The 22,042-nt window shown below is 42.9% G+C and overlaps 1 protein-coding gene across 4 annotated transcripts in view; it reads right to left on the minus strand.

Moving 5' to 3' along the window:
• LOC127569057 (interferon-induced GTP-binding protein Mx3-like) overlaps positions 1 to 16,274 on the minus strand; it is a 42,549-nt gene extending 26,275 nt beyond the window's left edge. The window contains exons 1-6 of one of the 4 annotated variants that reach the window (XM_052013342.1): positions 16,145 to 16,274; positions 9,870 to 10,075; positions 7,122 to 7,259; positions 5,159 to 5,310; positions 2,075 to 2,213; positions 999 to 1,191 (exon numbers count right to left, since the gene is read on the minus strand). In XM_052013342.1, the coding sequence (XP_051869302.1) occupies positions 999 to 1,191; positions 2,075 to 2,213; positions 5,159 to 5,310; positions 7,122 to 7,259; positions 9,870 to 10,056 (809 nt within the window). In that variant the 5' untranslated portion in view covers positions 10,057 to 10,075; positions 16,145 to 16,274. Of the gene's footprint in view, positions 1 to 998; positions 1,192 to 2,074; positions 2,214 to 5,158; positions 5,311 to 7,121; positions 7,260 to 9,869; positions 10,076 to 12,383; positions 12,492 to 13,881; positions 14,024 to 16,144 lie in introns of those variants that run through there. The other 3 variants (XM_052013343.1, XM_052013344.1, XM_052013341.1) reach the window with 3 other exon arrangements.
• Between the last annotated feature and the right edge of the window lie 5,768 nt (positions 16,275 to 22,042).

Consider the following 22,042-nt stretch of genomic DNA (forward strand, 5'->3'; position numbering starts at 1 on the left):
CATATAAATTTTGTAATATTTATTCCATATCCCAGATTTTTTGGTAGTGAATTGTGAATTTTGGTAGGGGGAATTTCCATTGCCTGAACTGCTGTAATATAGGGGGGCTAATAAAGATACAGTATATATAAAAAAATTAATAAAGGACTAATAAAGATATCTTATCTTATCTGTGATGAACCTGATTAGATTTGTCCTGCTTCTTGTGGACAGGTCCAGATCAGGATGGTGTATTAAGAGGAGGAAACCCACACAGACACAGGGAGAATATACACACTCCTTACAGGCAGCAGTGGGAATTGAACCCAGGTCGCTGGCGCTGCAATAGCATTACGCTAACCACTATGCTACAGTGCCGCCCTGATATCTTATCTTATCATACTTCCTTACAACATAGAAAGAGGCCATTTGGCCCTTCAGGTCTATTTCAGCTCTCTGTGCATTCCTATTCTCCAATCAATTTGAGGGAACAGATTCTCCTCAACCATGCAGAGATTCTGCCACTCACCTACACACTGGGACCAATTAATCTACCAATCCACACATCTTTGGGATGTGGGAGGAAACCGGAGCAACTGGAGGAAACCCACGCAGTCACGGAGAGAATGTTCAAACTCCACACAGGCAGCACCAGAGGTCAGGATTGAACCTGGGTGCCTAGCAAGTCACAGAAAGGAAAATGTTGTATGGAGGATCACCCACCATAAGCCCTCCATTTGCCCTTCCACTGAAATGAATAGAAATCCAATGGGATTTGAAAGAGCTAGTGAGATCTTCCCACCAGGTCTTCTTTTCAGCCTGAGCAGTTCCAAATCACCAAGCAGTAGAGATGAAAGTCTACCCTGACTATCTGGGCTTAGTCCATGTGCAGTAATCACTGGGTCTAAGAGGGCAGCAGCGCAGCTATTTCTCAGCAAAAATCAGCACCTCTCAGAGTAAGAAAAATAGAGAAAACAAAATCTATTGTATTACTATTGGCTTGTGAAGGAGATTAATACCGGAAAAACTCATTGTTCTGTAAAAATGCTTTCTCTTCTTCCATTGCAGCAGATGCTGTGATATTGAGCTTCTTTTGACCACGACACTTGACAAGGATGTAACCCTTCTTGAGAGGAATGACATTATTTTCAATGATTTTGATAATTTCTTTTTCTGTGCCTTCATCAATCAAATCTGGTTTTGTTAAAACACCTGCAAAATGAAATTCCAGAATTTAGCAACTCAAAGAATGCATGAAGATTTGAAATCTGATTAACTTCCCATCCCATCCCTTCTCACTGTAAGGATCCTCTGCTAAATCACATTACCTGCTGACAATCCCATTTGCAATGACTGTCTTTACCTCAGTCGAAATATCAGTTCCAAATTATGTGACAAGGGTGGAGAAAATGGGATTGTGCTAAGAAGGTTAACGGGTTATTTGTCAAATGCTTTGGTAGACTGAATAAGGTGAAATTAATTCCAGTAGCAAGAGGTTTGGGAATCAAAGGACACAGGTATTAGGTACTTGGCAAATAATCGGAAGGAGGTGAGGAGAATTCTTTCTCATACTGGTCTGAACAGTTGAATAATCCTCAGGCCTGCTACTTTTTCTGGCAACTTTATTTGACTCCTCTTTGGATCTAACACAATACTTAATATCTTCAGTGAGCCAAGGTTGGTTCACTTCTCTTTATGTGTTTCCATACCAGCAAGGAATGTATACTGCATTTGATCCTTAAATATTAGCCATTGGCAGACTACTGTTGGCAGGTTCCCCAACTTATTCCTCAAACCTTTGTAGTTTCTTTTACTTAGATTTGGAATTCTGATTTTAGATTGAACTTCTTCCCTTTCCATCTTAATGAATTCTAACATGTTGTGTCACTCTTCCCTTGAGGAACCCACACAAGATTCATTGTAAAGTGATGCTCTGGAGAAGCTCAAAGAAACAAAAAAAGCTGGGCTGAGTGAGTCAGAGGAACAAAGTTAATTAGCATAGTGTTTTTTTTCCCCCATTCTTGACCTTTGTTGATGTACTTATGCTGAAGAAATGTCTAATACATTGTACACCGCACCAATGTTAGTAATTTACCCAGTGTTCTTTGTCCATCAGGGTCAACCTCTTGCGCGAGCTTCAGTGCCTCAGTGGTTGCAATGTCCACGGTGCATGGGATGACAACCAGAATGATCGTTTCCTTTTTTTCAATGTAGTTTTTGATGAGTTTCCTGGTCTGGAATATAAATATTATTTACTGGCTTTTTTGGGAGGATTATGTTCCAAGTTGGGGCACCTCTTAAGATGGCCAGAAGTAAGACTGAAATACTGAAGGCCCAATTATGGGACTGTACCTTCTACCCAAACACCCTTCCCACCTCTGCTGTCCCATTTACACAAACTTAATACTGAAGAGAATTTGAATATACAATAAAATGATATTGCCCTTATCTGCTCCTGATCAAGAAACAAAGAACCCTGAAGGACTTGCACAAAGATCTGAAGGTCTGATACAGATCTTGAATAGTGGAGAACATTCTGCTAATTCCAATCACGACCCCTGCTGCTATGGAGAAGGATCGTTACCTTCTTTAGGCCCAAACTGGGGCAATAAATCAAAATTAACAAAGAATTCCTGATGCTGGACATCTGAAACAATGTGCAAACTGATGAATTCCGAGCTAATACTTTTGTTACAGGGGTTTATAAAATCATGAGGGGCATAGATAAAGTGAATAGCCACAGCCTTTTCCCCAGGTCAGGGGATTCCATAACTAGAGGGGGTTGGTTTAAAGTGAGAGGGGAAAGATTTAAAAGGGACCTGAGTGGTAACTTTTTCACACTGAGGGTGGTGGGTATATGGAACAAGTTGCCATAGGAGGTGGTAGAGGCGGGTACAATTACAATGTTTAAAAGACATTTGGGCAGGTACACAGATAGGAAAGGTTTAGAGGGAAATGGGCCAAATGCAGGCAAATGGGACTACCTCAGTTTGGCAACTTGGTCGGCATGGATGAGTTGGGCCAAAGGGCCTATTTTCCTTGCTGTGCAGTTCTTTGACTCTAAAAACAGAAAATGTTTGGAACACCCAGCAGGTCAGGCAGCTAATCCACAAAGCTGGTGAAGTTGCTTGGCCCAACAGTGGCCCAGTGTCAACACCAGATTCGTGCCTGGTTAACGCTGCAGTGTGGTTCTACCTTAATACATGATTTATATGTTCATTCACAAACACAGTTATGATGCTTAGCCAGAGTCATCTAATGAACATCTATTCTACAGGGAAATGGAATGCTTTATCAAAGGAACCATGGCTGCTTGCAAGTGTTTACTAATAGGAACATGTTCCTATGTACATTTAAATGTAAAGTAACACTCAAGGCATTTGTCGGCTTTCAGTGGAATTGAGTCCACAATGATAACTATTACTAATAATAATGATGTACTTAGAATACATTTACATTAATGAATTCTTAAACCATCAAATTACTTGAGTACTTAAGGCTGGCCAGGCCTCATCAAAAGTGAGAACATAGAAACCAGGGGAAGCTCATCAAGCCTGTTACGTATCCAATTAGATGATAGCTGAGATGTATCTTTTTTCTGTCCATCTACCTTGGCTCCTGATTCTTTCTTACACTTATCTAAAGAATCTATGATCTCAGCATTTAAAAGGGTTAATTTCTTTTATTCACAGGGTGCGGAACCACAGCCAAGGCTGACAGTTTCAGTTTCATTTCCAGTAGTTGATGCAACCATTGTAATAAAAGAAAGTCTACTCTGCCTGTGCAGAACTCAGGTCACCTCTGGTTCTGTTCTAGTTTAACATTTCACTGGAAATGAAACTTGAGCTGCCACATAAAGCTGATCCTTCCTTTACAAATTAGGATGTCATTTGCACGCAGGGACTTGTTCGTGTGTCTAGACTTCTGAATACTATTTCAATAAATTAGCCAAAAGGTTACCACAAATGCACTGAAAGGAATTTTGTAGCCATTTACCAGATACTACTGTTTACTGCACATAGGCAAATCCAGTTGGGCAGGCCTGTGAAGTGCCTAAATAATATTACAGTACGCATGCATCTTTTGTTGGGGAAATTTACGGATTCTGACAACTCCCTGCCATAGGCTGGGTGGATCCAGATTCATAAGAATCCTGGGTTATACAAAGTAAGGAGTACCTCTCTTACCAGTTTTTATAAATGGCACCCCAGGTAGAAGATACAGGAGCCTGAGGGCACGTACCAACAGACTTAAGGACAGCTTCTGTCAGTTCTCTGTAACCCTGAATTCCTCAATCTTTCAATAAGTTATCTACCTCCAGCTTAAATCTATATGTGACTCCAGTCTCACACCAAAGCATTTAACTCTTGACTGGCCTCTGAACTGCCCTGGTAAGCCAGTTAGTTGCACCATACTGCCACATTGTAGGCACAGCTTCATCACATGCAGTTATGGCATGATACAGACAGAGGGAGCTACTCAGCACATTGAGTTTGCATTAGCTCTTTGAGCCGTCTCATTAATCCAATTACCCTGTTCTTAATCCATTGCCTTATACTTTTATTTATTTCAAGTGCTTATTCAGTTCTCATTTGATTAAATCTGCTTTAGCCTGAACTATGACAACTGGCCATGTGAAAGAAAACCTCAATTGCTCAGTTTCCTTTGTCAATTTGTCTAAACTTGTTTTTCTCTTCCTTCTGCTTACTTGCCATTTTGCTCCTGGAAGCAATTCCCTCCTTGAAAATATCTTTATGATTTTGAACATTTCTGTCAAATTTCCCCTTAAATTTCCCTACTCTAAGGAATGCATCTCCAGCTTGTCCAGTCTCTCCATGGAACTGAATGTAGACTGGAATTTCCAACAGAAAACTCACCACAATTTTTTTTTGTCTAATTGTGTTTGTTCTTGTATAATTTTGTACAGTTTATGTTTTTCTTGTGAATATTCTGTAAATTGTGTAAAGTCGTGCCTATGATGCTGCTGCAAGTAAGTTTTTCATTGTACCTGTGGATACATGTACTTGTGGATATGACAATGAACTCAACATTGACTTTGACTTGAGATCAACTTGGATAACCGTCAAGTGCCAGCCCCTGTTAGCCATGTCCTCATCCTGACAATTAATCACCGTAAAAAATCCAGCACGGATTGCCATCATCAGAACATCTGACTTACCTTTTCTCCAATGTCTTGGGGCTGATTTCCAACTGCAACTCTCACAATTCCGGGCAAGTCAATCAATGTCAGATCAGGAGCAACGGTTGATTCAACCAGCACGCTGATGAGTTCTGAACTAATACTTTTGTTTTCAGCAAGTACATCCTGGGCTGGAGAGAATAGAAGATGTTTGTATCTATTTCCTAGGTTTGGTCCTTCATTTTATTGGAGTGACCAAATAATATCACATCTGATAACTGTCAGTTCTTTATTCTCAGAAGTTAACACATTTCCTTCTGAAGCAGGAAGTTCTGGGTTCAAGAAAACAAAAGACACTACAGATGCTGGAACCTGGAACAAGAAACAGAATTCTGGAAGAACTCACTGGGTCAAGCAGCACACTGTCCACCATCATTCAGGACATTGAGTATAGGAGTTGGGACGTTATGTTGCAGTTGTACCATAACGGTGGTGAGGCCGGACCTGGAGTATTGTGTACCGTTTTGGCTCCCCATTATAGGAAAGACGTCATTACAAGAATGTTGTCAGGACTTGAGGACCTGAGTTATAGGGAGAGGTTGGGCAGGCTAGGATTTTATTCCTTGGAGCGCAGGTGACTGGGGGATGACCTTATAAAGGTGTATAAAACCATGAGGGGCATAGACAGGGAAAATGCACAGTTTTTTTCCCTAGCGAAAAATAAATCAAAAACTAGAGGGCACAGGTTTAAGTTGAGAGAGGAAAGATTTAAAAAGGACCTGAGGGGCAACTTCTTCATGCAGAGGGTGGTGCGTATATGGAATGAGCTGTCAGGGGAAGTGATTGAGGCAGGTACAGTAACAGCATTTAAAAGACATTTGGAGATGTACATAGATAAGAAAGCTTTGGAGGCTTATAGGCCATATCAATCAAATGGAACTAGTTTAGATGGGCATCTTGGTCAGCATAGACGAGTTGAGCCAAAGGGCCTGTATTACTCTATATCTCTATCTGTGGAGACAAAAGGTGAAAGTTGATGTTTCAGGTTGAGACCCTGGGTCTGTCCTGGGTTCAAGTTCCACTCTTTAAAGATGAGCCATGCTGCCATTCCAGTGCAGTACTGAGGGATTGCTGCACCACTGTAGGTGCTCTCTCTCAGAAGGGTCTCCCAGGTGGACATAAAAGATCCCACAGCACTATTTCGAAGAGAACGAGAAATTAAGCTTGATGTATAGGCCATCTCTCATGCAACATCATTTGGTAAAAAAGATTATCTGGTCATCATATTGCAGCTAGTGGGAGCCTGTTGTGTGCAAAATGGCTGGTGTGTTTTTCTACAACACTACCTCACTTTTGTCAGAAGCCTGAAAGGATGTGAAACTTGAGTCCTTCTTTCTTTTGAAAACCAGTGTTCTTCTGTGTCCTTTAACAGGTTAAAAGAAAGATGATTTTATAAAATGTTTTTCATGACCTCAGGAGTTGCCCCAAAGTAATTTAGGATCAATACAATGTTTTTGCAGTGATACTGTTGTTGTAATGGAAGGAGCACAGTATGGAATTTACACACAAGTTCCTTCAAAGACCAGTGAGATGATGAACAGGTAATCATTTTATTGAGGGATAATCATTACTCAGGACACCAAGGATAGCTCCCTTGCTCTTCTTCAAAGCAGTGTTGTGGGACCTTTACATCCATCTGAGAACAGGGCCTCAATTTATCATTTAGTCTGAAAGATGGAAGATTGGTCTACTTTTTGTGCTTCATTTTTTGGCTCAGCATTGACTCTGGTCTTGTGACCGAGAAGCCAGAATTCTGTTACTGAGTCACAGCTGAGAACATTACGAAGGTGGGGACTGCTGATAGAATGTGATTGCATCCTCGTTTTCAATGTCTACTCCTGATTACACAATAGCTACAGATAAAAAAGCTCAGCTTAGCCTATCTGTCCAAAAATAGACCCAAAATGCATTAAAGCGTAATTTATTGCAATGGTTCTTGTACCTTTTAAAATCTCAGCTTCCAGCTGAGTTGGATCATCCAATGTTTTGACAAACTGCTTGTAACTTATTTGTCCCTTCCAAGGTTTACGTCCTTCAACTTTTTTTAGCTTCAACTCCAGAGGACATCTTGTTGCAATACCTGTAACAAAAATGCATTGGCTATTAAATCAATTAATATTAATATTCACTTGTTTGCCATCAGATGTGTATCAGGTGCATTATCATACACATGCATGTCCAAGGTTCACATTGTGGATCTAGCCTTAGAAAATAGTAATTCGATGCAGTAAGGAAGAGTGTGCTAAAGTGATCCAGAAGATACTTGACATTAGTTTGCTGATTGTGGTTAATATGGGATGAGGAATAAAGGATACTAGATGTTTGGCATTGAATTATGTTTCAAATAATAGGTCTCTGGAGGTTCGTGTAGGATAATCCTAGTCACTGGCGAAGAAAATGAAAATATTCCAGTGGCTGGATAGAGTCTTGACAGGACAGTTTGGCTGTGGTTATCTTTACAATCCTAGAGCATCAATGCAAAGGTTCGTCTGTGAACTTTGCCTGACATAACCATGTTTGTCTGTGTCATTAGTGGTCCTCCATCTGACATAAAGCCTGGAATAAGGTAGCTCCCTGGCAATGCAACGGTTTTCTTCTGCATTTACAATTCACCTGATTACAAAGCAGCCAGTGTCACCCCACAGAAGGATTTAAGTTTAGGATGGCAAGTTGTAGGCAACGTTTGCACCACATGGACGACAAATAATAATCACCTTGGCCATTTTTATCCCCTGTCTGTTCAATAGCCTCATCAGCACTGGGTTCCTCTTCATCAAATAGTTTGAGAGGGGAATTTGGTAGATGCTACTTTCTCATGAAGCCACTGGGCCTTTACTCAACTGACTATTGTCTATATCCTAAGCTGTCCTGCACAACACACAATTTGACAACATTAACACCAGAAGCAGTGGTCTCTGCAGAATAATAACAGCAGTCCCATTTAGAAAGGTTGCACTCAAGCTACAATAAATAATAAACTATTTCAAAGGGTAGATCAGAAAATACCTCTCTCTCTCTCACTTAGTGATTCATCTTAGAACATAGAACAGTACGGCTCAGTATGGGCCTTTCAGCCCACGATGTTGTGCCGACTTATCTAAATGCCTACTCCATGATCAATCTAACCCTTCCCTCCTACACAGCCCATAACTCTCCATTTTTCTTACATCCATGTGCCCATCTAAGAGTCTTTTAAAATTTCCTATTGAATCAGCCTCTACTACCACCCCCGGCAGTGTGTTCTAGGCACCCACCTCTCTCTGTGTAAAAAATCTACCTCTGACATTTTCCCTAAACTTTCCTACTTTGATCTTAATCTGATGTCCTCTTGTATTGGCCATTACTGCCCTGGGGAAAAGATGCTGGCTGTCCACTCTGTCTATGATCTTATTCAGGATCATAGAGAAACAGGAAGGTCCATGGACAGACCCACAAATCTGTGTGTTATTATGCTCTGTGAATCAGAGCAATATGTCACAGAAAGCTTCCAATATTTCCTAGTTAAGGGAAATTCTTGGTACAATTAACATGGCCATCATGTGGAATAGGGGTTCCCCTGGCAGTCATTTATTCAAGCAAAGTATTTATGCACTTTTTTTCTTCTTCATTTAATTCAAATAAATTTGAAATAATTCCTTTTAGATAGAAAGCAAAAGAATTTCCTTTTAAATTCAGATTATCACATCTAGATTTTCATATGAAACTGATATAGTTCATAACTGCATGGCTTGAAATAAGAACAGAATATTGAGTTACATGACATTAAGAAATGAGCATGGCAGGCTATATGAATGGTGTTGGATACTGACTGAGTTACCTGAAGTACATCAATCTTGAGAAAGGAAACAAAAAGATAATAAAACATTTTGCAATGAGTTATGTGGGAGACAATAGAAACTGCATGTCAAATATAATAGAGAAGTATTTTTGTTTGGTCCAATTTTGCGAAGTGTAACAGCTCAATATCTGTTGGGGGAGAGGGTCATTCTGGTGGCCACCTATCAGTGGATACAAACAACATGGGGAAAGATGCTAGTTATGATCTAACTTTCACTTCTGCAATGATGGATGCATGTGCAAGAGTCTGGTGTTCATGTGTTGGGCAGAAATTGCCATCACTCCCCCTCATGGAACAATTATAATGAAGTACACCTGATTAGCTGCCCTGGAATCAACAAACTCTGCTATTGGCACAAGGTGACATGAGTTTCTCATGGGACATAAGTTTCCCGGGAGAATATGAGCCCTGCTTTGGTACAGAATGAGATAATTGTATCCTATTGCTTGGTTGACTATCAAGTTGCAAAATGTCAGGAAAACTCCTTGCAATGCATACGAATTATTGGACAGCATTTTAACAGAGGCTGAGTACAAGAATTACATTAAGGCTGGGCTTAAGATATGTTGGAGAGTATGGAGGGCTCTTGGCATTCAAATCACACTGAACCTGGCCTCGGCAGGATCAAAGCCAACATTATGAACAAAAAGAATGGAAAGGGCTCCACCTCTCTGTGATGATCATTTTGTGTGAGGCGATCCGTTTCCCGATATATGGTGTGTGTGTGTGTGTGTGTGTGTGTGTGTGTGTGTGTGTGTGTGTGTGTGTGTGTGTGTGTGTGAGAGAGAGAGAGAGAGAGAGAGAGAGAGAGAGAGAGAGAGAGAGAGAGAGAGAGAATGTTTTTGTTCTTACCATTGCCCCTGGGAAGGCTTATCTCAGAGAGCATCTCCAGCACAGAACTTTTCCCTGAACTTTGGTCTCCAACCACAACGATGGTAGGTAGTGAAACTTCCTTATCTACACCCATGGATCTCATTTCGTCAATGATGTCAATAAAAATACGAACTTTCTCCTCATACAGGGAATGGAAGGCAGCCATTTTGTAAAGAGGAAATATTCTGTAAAGAAAGCAGATTGTTTCACTTAGTGTCTCCAATGCTAAATATACAGCCTCTAAGAGAAATGTGTACAGGACTTGTCAGTGAGTTTAGAAACCCACACTGTCTTCACAATGCAGATACTCCTCAATGAATGTAAACTTTGTTGTTTGACTGAGAGGTCATCTCAGGTCTCTCTCCAAACACTATTGTTGACAATAAAAACTTTTTTCAGCTCCATACTTCACTAGTTTCCACCTTGGTGGATGGAATAGACAGAGAGAAAAGTTTTAGGAAGCTCATCTCAGAGAGCATTTCCAGCAGAGCTTTACCCCGAGCCTGGTTTCCAACCACATTGCTGATGGACATATGGTGTTCACATGCAAAAGCAATTGCTTGAGAAATGTCAGGTCGGAAGTTTCAAGTTAAACCAAATGGTAACCCTCCAGCACTGACGCTATTGTTGTAGGTGAGGTCAGTGGGTGGCCACCCGAAAGAAGGTTTCTTCCCATAGTTACCTTTTAATTAAAGGACCGTCAGTACATGCAATGAAGCCCTCTGTGTGATACTGGCCCAAATGGTTTTCAATGAGACACCATTAATAAAACTTGGTTCTTGTGGGTTTCACACTAATCAGTTGTTCTATCCTGGGAGTTGTAATTATTGGAAAGAATGGTTTATCTTCACTCATTTTCCTGGGAGCTATATTCATGGATCCCTAGCCTTATTATCCATATCCCATGTTGATTCTGTCATCCCTTACTTTGTAGGCATCATACTCTGTGACCACTTCACCTTTATCTCGCTTGTGAACAGTCTGTATGTTCAGGAATATGCACAATTCTATTATCTGAGTATAATCTTATAGCATCCTGTATGATGCTAACACTTCTATTGTCTGAGATGTTTGCAATGTTTTCTTTTCTTTAAGTATGTGGATCTTTTGACACTTTTCCATGTGGAGAGTCTCTTCTTGACTGGAGCACTGTAGGTTTGAAACTTTTGCTTTCTGTGCCATTTAGCTTATCTTAGTTCTAACCTCATTCATTCAGCATTCTGACAATATGCCAGTGTCATGGTGCAAGTGGGAAAGTTTCACAACAGAAATCCTAGGTACCTGTCTGGATCATGGAAGTTTTAGCATCCTGATAAACCTCTCCAAAGCCTCCACATCCTTCCTATAATGGGGCAACCAGAATTGAATGCAATACTCCAGATGCAGCCTAACCAGAGTTTTATAAAGTTGCAACATAACTTCCCAACTCTTGAACTCAATGCTTTGACTAATAAAGGCAAGCATGCCAAACACCTTCTCTACCACCCTATCAACTTGTGTAGCCACTTGCAGGGAACTATGGACTTGGACCCCAAAATCCCTCTGTATAGCAATGCTGTTAAGGGACCTGCCATTAAGGGTGTACTTTCCCTTTGTATTTGACCTCCCAAAGTACAAAACCTTACATATGCCCGGATTAAACTCCATCTGCCATTTCTCCAGCCATTTCTGCAAAGATCTATATTCTGCCACATCCTTCAGTAATCTTCTGCACTATCCACAACACCACTAATCTTTGTGTCACCTGCAAATTTACTAATCCACCCATCCATATTTTCATCCAGGTCATTCATATGAATCACAAACACCAGAAGTCCCAGTATGGATCCTTGCAGAACACCACTAGTCATCGACCTCCAGCAAGGATAATGCCCATGAACCTCTACTCTCTGTCTTCTATGGGTGAGCCAGTTCTGGATCCAAGTGGCCAAGTCACCATGGATCCCATGCATCTTAATCTTCTGGATGAACCTACCATGAGGGACCTTGTTGAGTGCCTTGCTAAAATCCATGTAGAAAACATCCACAGCTCTACCTCCATTGATCACCTTTGTCACCTCCTTGAAAAACTCAATTAAGTGACTTGCCCCACCAAAGCCATGTTGACTGTCCCTAATTAGGCCATGCTTTTCTAAATGCTCATAAATCCTATCCTTAAGAATATTCTCCAGTAGCTTTCCTACCACTGACATGAAATTCACTAGTCTATAATTTCCAGGATTATCCCGATTTCCCTTCTTGAACAAAGGGACAACACTATTCAGTCCTCTGGGACCTCACCTGTGGCTAGAGAGGACACGAAGATCTTGATCAAGGCCCCAGCAATCTCATCCCTTAACGTGACTAGTCAAGAGCTGCAGCTGGGTGCACTTCTCACAGGAGAAATCATCAGGAACTCTGGAAGTTTCCCTGATCGCCTACTTCGTGCAGGAGGAGCACTCCACTGTCATCCCAGCTACACTGATCAAAGGGTAATTTTAAGAAGAACCTCACCTGTCCTTAAGAAGAACCTGTTCTTCTGCTCAGCCTCCTTACCAAAGCCTCTCAATCCAAAGCCTCGGAACTTTGACCTCAAGTACAGCACTTATAACTCAAACAGAGCCACTCTCAAACTGACTGCTCTGTTGGAGCCTGCCCCCTTTTTATGACTGGAAAACAACTTTTCAACAGTGCTGACTCATCTGCTCTGCTGCTAAATCTGCTGAGATTCAAAAACAACAAGTCCTGACTTACAAAACAACTTTTAAGCGGGGCTTACTTCCTCCTCCACTCTTACTGATGGAGCCCTCACTTGCATCTCCTCTATTTCTCACAGTTTTGCCCTTATCCCATTCTTCCCTCTCCCCCAGACAGAACAGGGATAGAGTTCCCTGGTCCTCACCTACCACACCACCAGTCTATGCATCCAGCATATCATTCTTCGCAACTTCCACCAGCTACGACAGGATCCCACCACCAACCACATCTTCCCCTCCCCTCTCTGCTTTCCTCAGGGATCACTCTCTCCGTGACTCCCTGATCTACTCATTCCTCCCCGGGCAACCTCCCCTGTAACCTTAAGAGGTGTAACACCTGCCCCTATACTTCCTCCCTCATCATGTTCCAGGGCTTTAAACAGCCCTTCCAGATGAGGCAGTCTTTCACATTCATATCCCCCGGTGTTATTTTTTGTGTCTGATGCTCCCGCTGTGACCCCCTCTACATCGATGACACCGGATACAGACTGGGCGACCTCTCTGCTAAACACTTTCACCTCATGTCTGTCTGGTCTCCCGGTTGCCAGCCATTGTAATCCTCCTCCCCATTTGCACACCAGCATGTCTGTCCTCAGCCTCCTCCACTGCCAAGTTGAGGCTAAGTGCAAACTATAGGAACAGCATCTCATATTCCGCCTGAGTAGCCTCCATCCTGGTGGCACAAACATTGAATTCTCCACTGTTCCCCCTCTGTCGCTTTTCTCTTTTCTCCCTCCTCCTGATCCACCTGCTCCCCATCACTGGGTCTCCTTTCCCTCCCCCACCCTCTCCATCTGCCCATCAACCACACGCCCCTCCCACTGGTCCCCCTCCCCCACTACTCCCCCCCCCCACTTTTCTCCCTTTATTCCGTGCTCCACCTTCCTCTCCTGTCAGATTCCATCATCCTCAGCCCTTTGTCAGCTCCCAGCTTCTGACATTATTCCCACTCCCCATTCCCCCATCTACCCTTCACCCCTCCTCACCTGGTTCTACCCATTGCCTCCACCCCTTCCCTCTCACCTTTTTATTCTGGCTATCTTCCCCCATACCTTTCAGTCCAGATGAGGCATCTCAATCCGAAACGCTGACTGTCCTTTTACCTCCACAGATGCTGCCTGACCTACTGAGTTCTGCCAGCACTTTGTATGTTGTTCCAGATTCCAGCAACTGCAGTCTTTTGCATATCAATTTTTAAATGGTGCTGTCTTCTCCATTCTGCTGCTAAAGCTGCTGGGACTCAAAGACAAATTTACCTGCAAAACAACTTCTAAGCGGTGCTGAATCCTCCCCCCTGCTGCTGAGGCTGCTGAGACTCCTGAGGCTCAGAAGTAACAACTTGTGGTTTGTCTTTGTGGTGTCCTTCCTATGGACAAGATTCTTCAGGTTCCTTCCACTGCAGTGCCGGAGCTTACTTGATGTATTTCATTTATACTGTGCTGGTTGATTGGGATGGGCTATTGGGCAGGATAAGTCAAAGTTCCATCAATCAAATCACTGTTATGTAGTTCTCTTTTTGATGCTCAGCTACCTAAGGTTACGTTGAACCCGTGGTTGTGCATTAACCCTCTTCCTCATTTTTTTTCCTCCAAAAGTCTTTGTTTAGCATAACTCCTGTCTGATTCACTAACCCACAATTGTACTGCATTAACGATCCGGATGCAACACAGCTTGAGTTGGCAACTGTTCTGCCCAAAACCGCAGACCAGTACATCATGCAAACCAGTCTCCCCTCCACTGGCTCTGTCTACAGTTCTTGCTGCCTCGGGAAAGCAGCTAACATAATCAAGGACCCTTCTCACCCCAGTCATTCTTTCTTATGGGATCATAGAATTGTACAGCATGTAAACAAGCCTCGTGGTCCACCTCATCCATGCCGACAAGTGAGCACCCTTCCATATTAACCCCATCGTCGATAGCCCTTTATACCTAAGCCATCCAAGTGTTCATCCAGGCACAGTAGTGTAGCGGTTAGCATAATGCTTTTACAGCACCAGAGACCCAGGTTCGATTCCGTCCACTGTCTGTGAGGAGTTTGTACATTCTTCCCGTGACTGTGTGGGTTTCCTCCGGGTACTCCGGTTTCCTCCCACATTCCAAAGATGTACGGGTTAGGAAGTTGTGGGCATTCTATGTTGGCGCCAGAAGCGTGGCGACACTTGTGGGCTGCCCCCAGGACGCTCTACGCAAAAAGATGTATTTCATTGTGTGTTTCAATGTTTTGATGTACATGTGACTAATAAAGATATCTTATCTTATTTTGCACTTCTTAAATGCTGTCAGTGACCCAGCTTCAACCACTCTCTCAGACAGTGCATTACAGGTACTTACCATTCTCTGGGTGAAGAGTGTCCCCCTCATATCCTCTTCTAAATCTCTTCCCCCTTACCCTAAACCTATGTCCCCTAGTTTTATCTACCTCTGATATAGAACATAGAACGTAGACTGGTACTCACAACAGTGGTTGCAACAACACAGCCCAGCGCGTTACGGACACCAGCCTCCCCTCCTTGGACTCCTTGACTCTTTACCTCTCGCTGCCTTGGCGAAGCAACCAGCATTATCAAAGACCCCACCTACCTGGGTCATTCTCTCTTCTCTCCTCTTCCATCAGGTAGAAGATACAGGAACCTGAGGGCACGTACCACCAGACTTAAGGACAGCTTCTCCCCCACTGTGATAAGACTATCGAACCCTTACACGATGAGATGGACTCTGACCTCACAATCTACCTTGTTGTGACCTTGCACCTTATTGCACTGCACTTTCTCTGTAGCTGTGACAATTTACTCTGTACTGTTGTTTTTACCTATACTACCTCAATGCACTTGGTACTAACTCAATGTAACTGCACTGTGTAATGAATTAACCTGTACGATCGGTATGCAAAACGAGCTTTTCACTGTACCTCAGTACAAGTGACAATAATAAACCAATAATGAACCAATAGCAATTATGTATGGCGTGATTGGACTAGATGGCATACAGACAAAAGCTTTTCACTGTATCTCGTACATGCGACAATAATAAATCTAGATACCAGAGTAGGTAAATTGAGGGGCAAAAGGAAATAGCCGGATATCACAGACAGATACATGAAAAAGGGGTTGCAGTCCTGCAGTGAAAGGAGGAAATTCAGGAGAAGAGCTTTTGGGATTGCGCCCTGTGCTGTAGACTAATAGGCATAGGAAGAGTAGGATAAAAAAAAGTGGAAGTGATGCAGGAGGATGGAACTTATGCTCCTCAAGCACTGGGACATTCCAGGGCAGGACAACATGCTCAAGAAAGATGGATTGCACCTAAACAGAGCTAATCTCAATATCCTTGAGGGGTGGTTAAGGTGGAGGAGGTACAACATTATTTGGCTTTTGGGGTTCAGGTATTAATACATTATTAGAAGAAATAAAAAAGTGAGATGAATAAGATATTTTCAAACTACAGAGATCTGCACTGCAGAATTTCTATTTCATTAAACTATCAGAAACCGGTCTTGTAGCAAGTGAGAACTGGTACACTTACCTTACCTTATCTTAACTTCCAGTTACAAATTAATTTTTACTTTAGGATATTAATCCTTATGTGATTGTCTTATCCTTGCAACTGTCTGTTAAAGTAGCTCTCCTGCCATTCCTTGCCAAATCCTTCACTCCCTTCTGTTACCCTGTGCTGTGTCAGTCTGAACAAAAACTGAGTGCCTTTTTATATTCATTCAGACGATGAAGATGTCATCAGCAGAATTGCAATTGGTGCTCATGATGAATTGCCTTGAGCTGGTGGCACACCCTGCTCTCTTGAACCTCTGCAGATTTTTTGCCCCTTCACTGCAGTTCTTGACATGATTATCTGATTGTGCAATTTCAAGGAATTGAAAAACAACACACCTTTGCCTGCAAATGTCATCTTTACAAATATGGGTCTGAGTCATCATGAAACTTTGCCAGTTGTTTAGTTCTAAAACCATAAAAAAAAATTGGCTTTAGTTTCCTGAGCCTTGAAAACAACATGATAGGATGCTAAGTGATGATTCTCACCCAAACAATTCATAATAATTATATATGGAGTCATGGGGTCATTCAGCACAGAACTATGCCCTTTGGCCCACCAAATTCATTCTGACCATCAAGTGCCTATCTATAATAATCCACTTACCAGCACCATTTGGTCCTTGGTCTGCCATGCCTTGGTGATTCAAATGTTCACCCAGATGCTTCTTAAATGTTCTGGGAGTACTTGACCTCACCATCTTCTCAGGCAGTGCATTCCAGAAGTGGCTACATAGATAATGGATGCACTGGTTGTAATTATAATGTCCCTTGGATTATGGAAAGGTTCTAGTGGATTGGAAAAGTAATGCCTCCAGTTAAGAAAGGAGGAAAGTAAAATCAGGAAACTGTAGACCACTTAGCCTAACACCATTCACTTGGGAAATTCTGGAACCCCTTATTAAGAAAGTAAAAATTGGACATTTAGAAAATCATAATACATTTGAGTATAGTCACTTAATTTTATGAAATGGAAATCAAGTTCTGCCATATTAGAGTTCCAGAAACAAATCTCTAGATGCAGGAAATCTGAAATAAAAATGTAAAATGGTGAAAATACCCAGCAGGTCAGGCACCAACTGTGGAACGAGAAATCGAGTTGACATTTCCTGTTGATGACTTTTGATCTGGACCATAAAAATGAGAAAACAAATATATTATTTGCTGAAGTTAAGGGATAGAGAAGAGAGAACAACAGGAATGTAGATGATATGTGGAGATAAAGAGAATATATTGACACAGATGTTATTGGTGCAGTTTGAGAGGGGCTGGGTGAAGGCTTGTTAATTACAGCTTATCTGTCCGATGGAGGTGTAAGCAGAGGGAGATGAATGAGGGCGGAGAGGAGAAGGGACATGGAACACAGTAGATGCTGGAAACCTGAAATAACAGAATGCAGAAATGCTCAGTAGATCAGGTAGCATCTGTGGAGAGAAAAATGAGATGCAATTCTTTGGGAATGTAACAAATTTGATTTAAACTTTCCCCTACCCTGATGCCCTGAAACAATGTGTGTACCAAGACCTGATCTGACATCTTGGTGTCAAATTTGTTCCAAAACTGATCATTACAAACCTTAGCTCAATAGAGAAATGGAAGAAGTAATGGTTAGAGAGCCATGTCCCTAACAAACATTTAATCACTGATTTGCTCCAGCAGAGATACATTAAGTGTGTTAGGACAGCTTATGCTAGAACCAGATATTTTAAGCACAAATGGAATATATTAGACAGCCCTAAGTTTGAACACGGAAGAAATTTGAAGATTTCATCACACTCTTTGGAGAAAGTGGAATTGGAATTGGAATTGGTTTATTATTGTCACATGTACCGAGGTACAGTGAAAAACTTGTCCTGCATACCATTCATTCAGATCAATTCATTACACGGTGTATTGAGGTAGTACAAGGTAAAACAATAACAGAATGCAGAATTAAGTGTCACAGCAACAGAGAAAGTGCAGTGCAGGTAGACAATAAGGTGCAAGGTCATAACAAGCTAGATTAAAGAGTCCATCTTATCATTCTAGGGAACAATTCAATCATCTTACAACAGCAGGATAGAAGCTGTCCTTGAGCCTGGTGGTACGTGTTTTCAGGCTTTTGTATCTTCTGCCTGATGGGAGAAAGGAGAAGAGAGGTTGTCTGAGGTCGTTGGGGTCTTTGTTTATGCTGGCTGCTTTACTGAGGCTGTGAGAAGTATAGACAGAGTCCATCGAGGGGAGGCTAGTTTCCATGATGTGCTGAACTGTGTTCACAACTCTCTGCAGTTTCTTGCGGTCACGGGCAGAGCAGTTACCTATAGATGCTTTCTATGATGCATCGATAAAAAGTGGTGAGGGTCAAAGGGGACGTGCCAAATTTCTTTAGCCTCCTGAGGAAGTAGAGGCTCTGGTGAGCTTTCTTGGCCGTGATGTCTACATGGTTGGACCGGGACAGGCTATTGGTGATGTTCACTCCAAGGAATTTGAAGCTCTCAACCCTTTTGACCTCAGCACCGTTGATGTAGACAGGAGCATGTGCACCGCCCCCCTTCCTGAAGTCAATGGCCAGCTCTTTTGTTTTGCTGACATTGAGGGAAAGGTTGTTGTCATGACACCATGTCACTAAGCTCTCTATCTCCTTCCTGTACTCTGACTCATCATTATTTAAGATACGACCCACTACGGTGGTATCATCTGCAAACTTGTAGATGGAGTTAGAGCAGAATCTGGACACACAACCATGAGTGTATAGGGAGTAGTGTAGGGGGCTGAGGATGCAGCCTTGAGGGGCACCAGTGTTGAGAATAATCGTGCCGGAAGTATTGCTGCCTATCCTCACTGATTGCGGTCTGTTGATCAGGAAGTCAAGGATCCAGTTGCAAAGAGTCCTAGGTCTCAGAGTATTTTGATGAGTTTGCTTCGAATTGTAGTATTGAAGGTGGAGCTGTAGTCTGTGATTTACTGAAAATCACGTCACTGTTTCCTTTTCCAAAAAATTGAAACTAATTGAGTGGTTTCACTTTCCAGTTCTGGTTTCCAAAATGCTCAGCCTATCTCCCTACTACCACACCAAGGTATTCAACATCTTTACACAATTTACTTGCTTGCCGACAGCTATGTGACTAACAAAATCTTTCCTTTGGAAATACATGCATGTGGAAATATTAAATGGAAAATTTTGACACTAATACAAAGTGTCAATGAAGTCTGCAAGATAGTAAGCTGTAATATAATTTGTCTCTTTGCAATATATTGGATTTTTAATGTCCATTTTATGCACAAGTCTAAGTATGCAAAACATACAGCACAGAAATAGGCCATTTGGCCCAACCAGTCCACATGGGCATTTATAGCCGACTTGAGCATGCTCCCACCTCTCCTCAGTTAAGTCTATCACTCTGAACCAATATTCCCTTCTCCATTACGTGCTTGTTCAACCTCTTCATTGGCACAAAGGTATTGTTCACTTTACCCATCCCTCCTCAGGTAAAGATGTTTCTTCTAAATTCCTGAATGGACTTTTTGGTGACTATCTTATAATTATGGCCTCTTGTGAAAATGTTCTCTCCATATGCAATTTATCAAAATCTTTCATTCTTTTAAAGGTCCCTATTCTGTCACCCCTTGGTCATTATTTATCTGAGAAAAGACCCCCATTCTGTTGATTCTTTCCTGAAGTGTATACCCTCATTTTTGGTTAATCCTCTCTCCATTGTCTTTGTATCATTTTTAGAATACAGCAACCAGAACTGCTTACAGTACTCTGTGTGGTCTAACTAAGGTTTAATACAGCTTAACATCACTTCCCTACATTTTAGTTCTGTCCCTTTAAAAGAAAACTGATGCTTGGTTTTCTTTCTATATGACATTGCTAATCTGAGCATGTAGTTAAGTGATTGGTACGTTATTGGTATTCCAAGAACCTTTTGTTCCTTTATCCCATCTGGACTCATACCCTCCAGGCACATATAAATGAGGATCAGGAATAGGCCACTTAGCGAAGCTAGAGAAACAAAGCTTACTCAAGTTTGTTCTGCCATTTGAAAGATCATGCATAAACTGATTGTAACTGATTCTGTATTCTCAACTTCACAAGTGTAGTCTGAAAGGTCATGTCTGTCCTGTGACAGTGACAAAACTGACCCCTTTGGTCAGATGACAGCGTTGCTCATTGGGTTGGAAGTGACGCCACTGTCAATCAAGGTTTTGCTCCACCACTGCCCCTCTGGGCACACCTGAACAATTGGCTCATTTCAGCACCTTTGTTCTTGCTGGCACCATGCCATTGGACCTTTTGAATTACCTGGGCGGGCTCCACCCAGCTCTCCAGCAGTATAAAGAGTGCCGCATGTGCTGGTTATCTCTCTTTGTGCCTCTGAGGATGTCGAGGTAAGCTGTTCACTACTTAAGGGTAATTAGTTAAGGATTCCTGGGACCAAAGATCCGATGCTTGCACTGAGTCAAGGAGAGTGGCAGGGGTCATATTGTTTCTTCCCTGATTTGTTTGTACCCAGTTTGGTGTGTGTGTGTGTGTGTGTGTGTGTGTGTGTGTGTGTGTGTGTGTGTGTGTGTGTGTGTGTGTGTGTGTGTGTGTGTGTGTGTGTGTGTGTGTGCACGCGCGCATGCGCGTGGGCAAGTGTGCATCTGTTCCCATTCATTCTGTTCCCGCGTTTGCCTTTGTTAATAAACCATTTTTAAACTATGAAGACTGTGTCTGGAGTCCTCTACCTTTAAAACCTCAAAGAAACATTTCTCACAATATTTGGCACTGTGAGCAAAGCCTTGAAGGTCTTGGCTGGACACAGATGCGGGGAGGATGTTTTGGAACAGGGGGAAGAAGGCCAGTGCAGGCACTGAGAGGATTCCTGGGTGGACCAATGAGAGTGAGGGATTTGGGAGCTTGGTCAGCATGCTGGCAGACCACAGTAAGGCAGAGGACTGGGCTGAGTAGTTAGATCCATGTGGTGAGAAACTGGGGCACCACGTCGTCACCCTCCTCCAGAAGTTGGGGTTCCCCAGGGCCAAAGGGAGTCAAAGGGGTGCCTTCTGGCTGCTTGCGTCCCTCCTGAGACGAGAAGCTGAGATTACTATCCAGATGCAGAGTACATGTCTCCAGAAAGACATGGAGATAAAAGGAGCTCCAGCAGCGCTGCTGTGTGCTGCAGCAGGCAGTCCAGACTGCCCAGACCTGAGCCAATGACCTTGAGGCCAGACGTACTGAGGTCACCTGCAGGCTGATTCAGCTGCAGCAGGCGCGGGCAGCCAACCGGTCTGGCTGGCAGCCAGACCCATTAAAAATTCGAGTCCTGGTCCAGCGCGGCGACAAGCTGGACGCATGGCTGGGGGATGGGGATATATGGATGGATACTGATGAGGAGGGGATGCCCGAGGAGACTGGGTCCCATCATGCCTGCCCTCCCCCTACCCACCCGAACCCCTGCATGCTCGACCTGTCACCGTGTGGTCCCAGGTCTGCCACAGAGGGGAGGGGAGTCAGGATGAGGCCCCCGCAGGGGTAAGTGCCCGTGGTCCCTCCGAGACTATGGAGATTTTTAAAAAAATTTACAGTGTGGTAACAGGCCCTTCCGGCCCAATGAGTCCGCGCCGCCCATTTTAAACCCAAATTAACCTACCCGTATGTCTTTGCAATGTGGGAGGAAACCGGAGCACCCGGAGGAAACCCACGCGGACACGGGAGAACGTACAAACTCCTTACAGACAGCGACGGGAATCGAACCCCGATCATTGGCGCTTTAATAGCGTCGCGCTAACCGCTACACTACCGTGCCGCCCACATCTGGAATTTCTCAGCCAAGGAGCTGACCCAGCTGGTGGACTGGTACCGCCAGCGGCTGGGCGAGCACCTGGCTGCATGGCCGCTCCGACTGTGGGA

This window comes from Pristis pectinata, chromosome 4 (genome assembly GCF_009764475.1).
Source record: "Pristis pectinata isolate sPriPec2 chromosome 4, sPriPec2.1.pri, whole genome shotgun sequence".
NCBI classification, from domain to species: Eukaryota; Metazoa; Chordata; class Chondrichthyes; order Rhinopristiformes; family Pristidae; genus Pristis; species Pristis pectinata.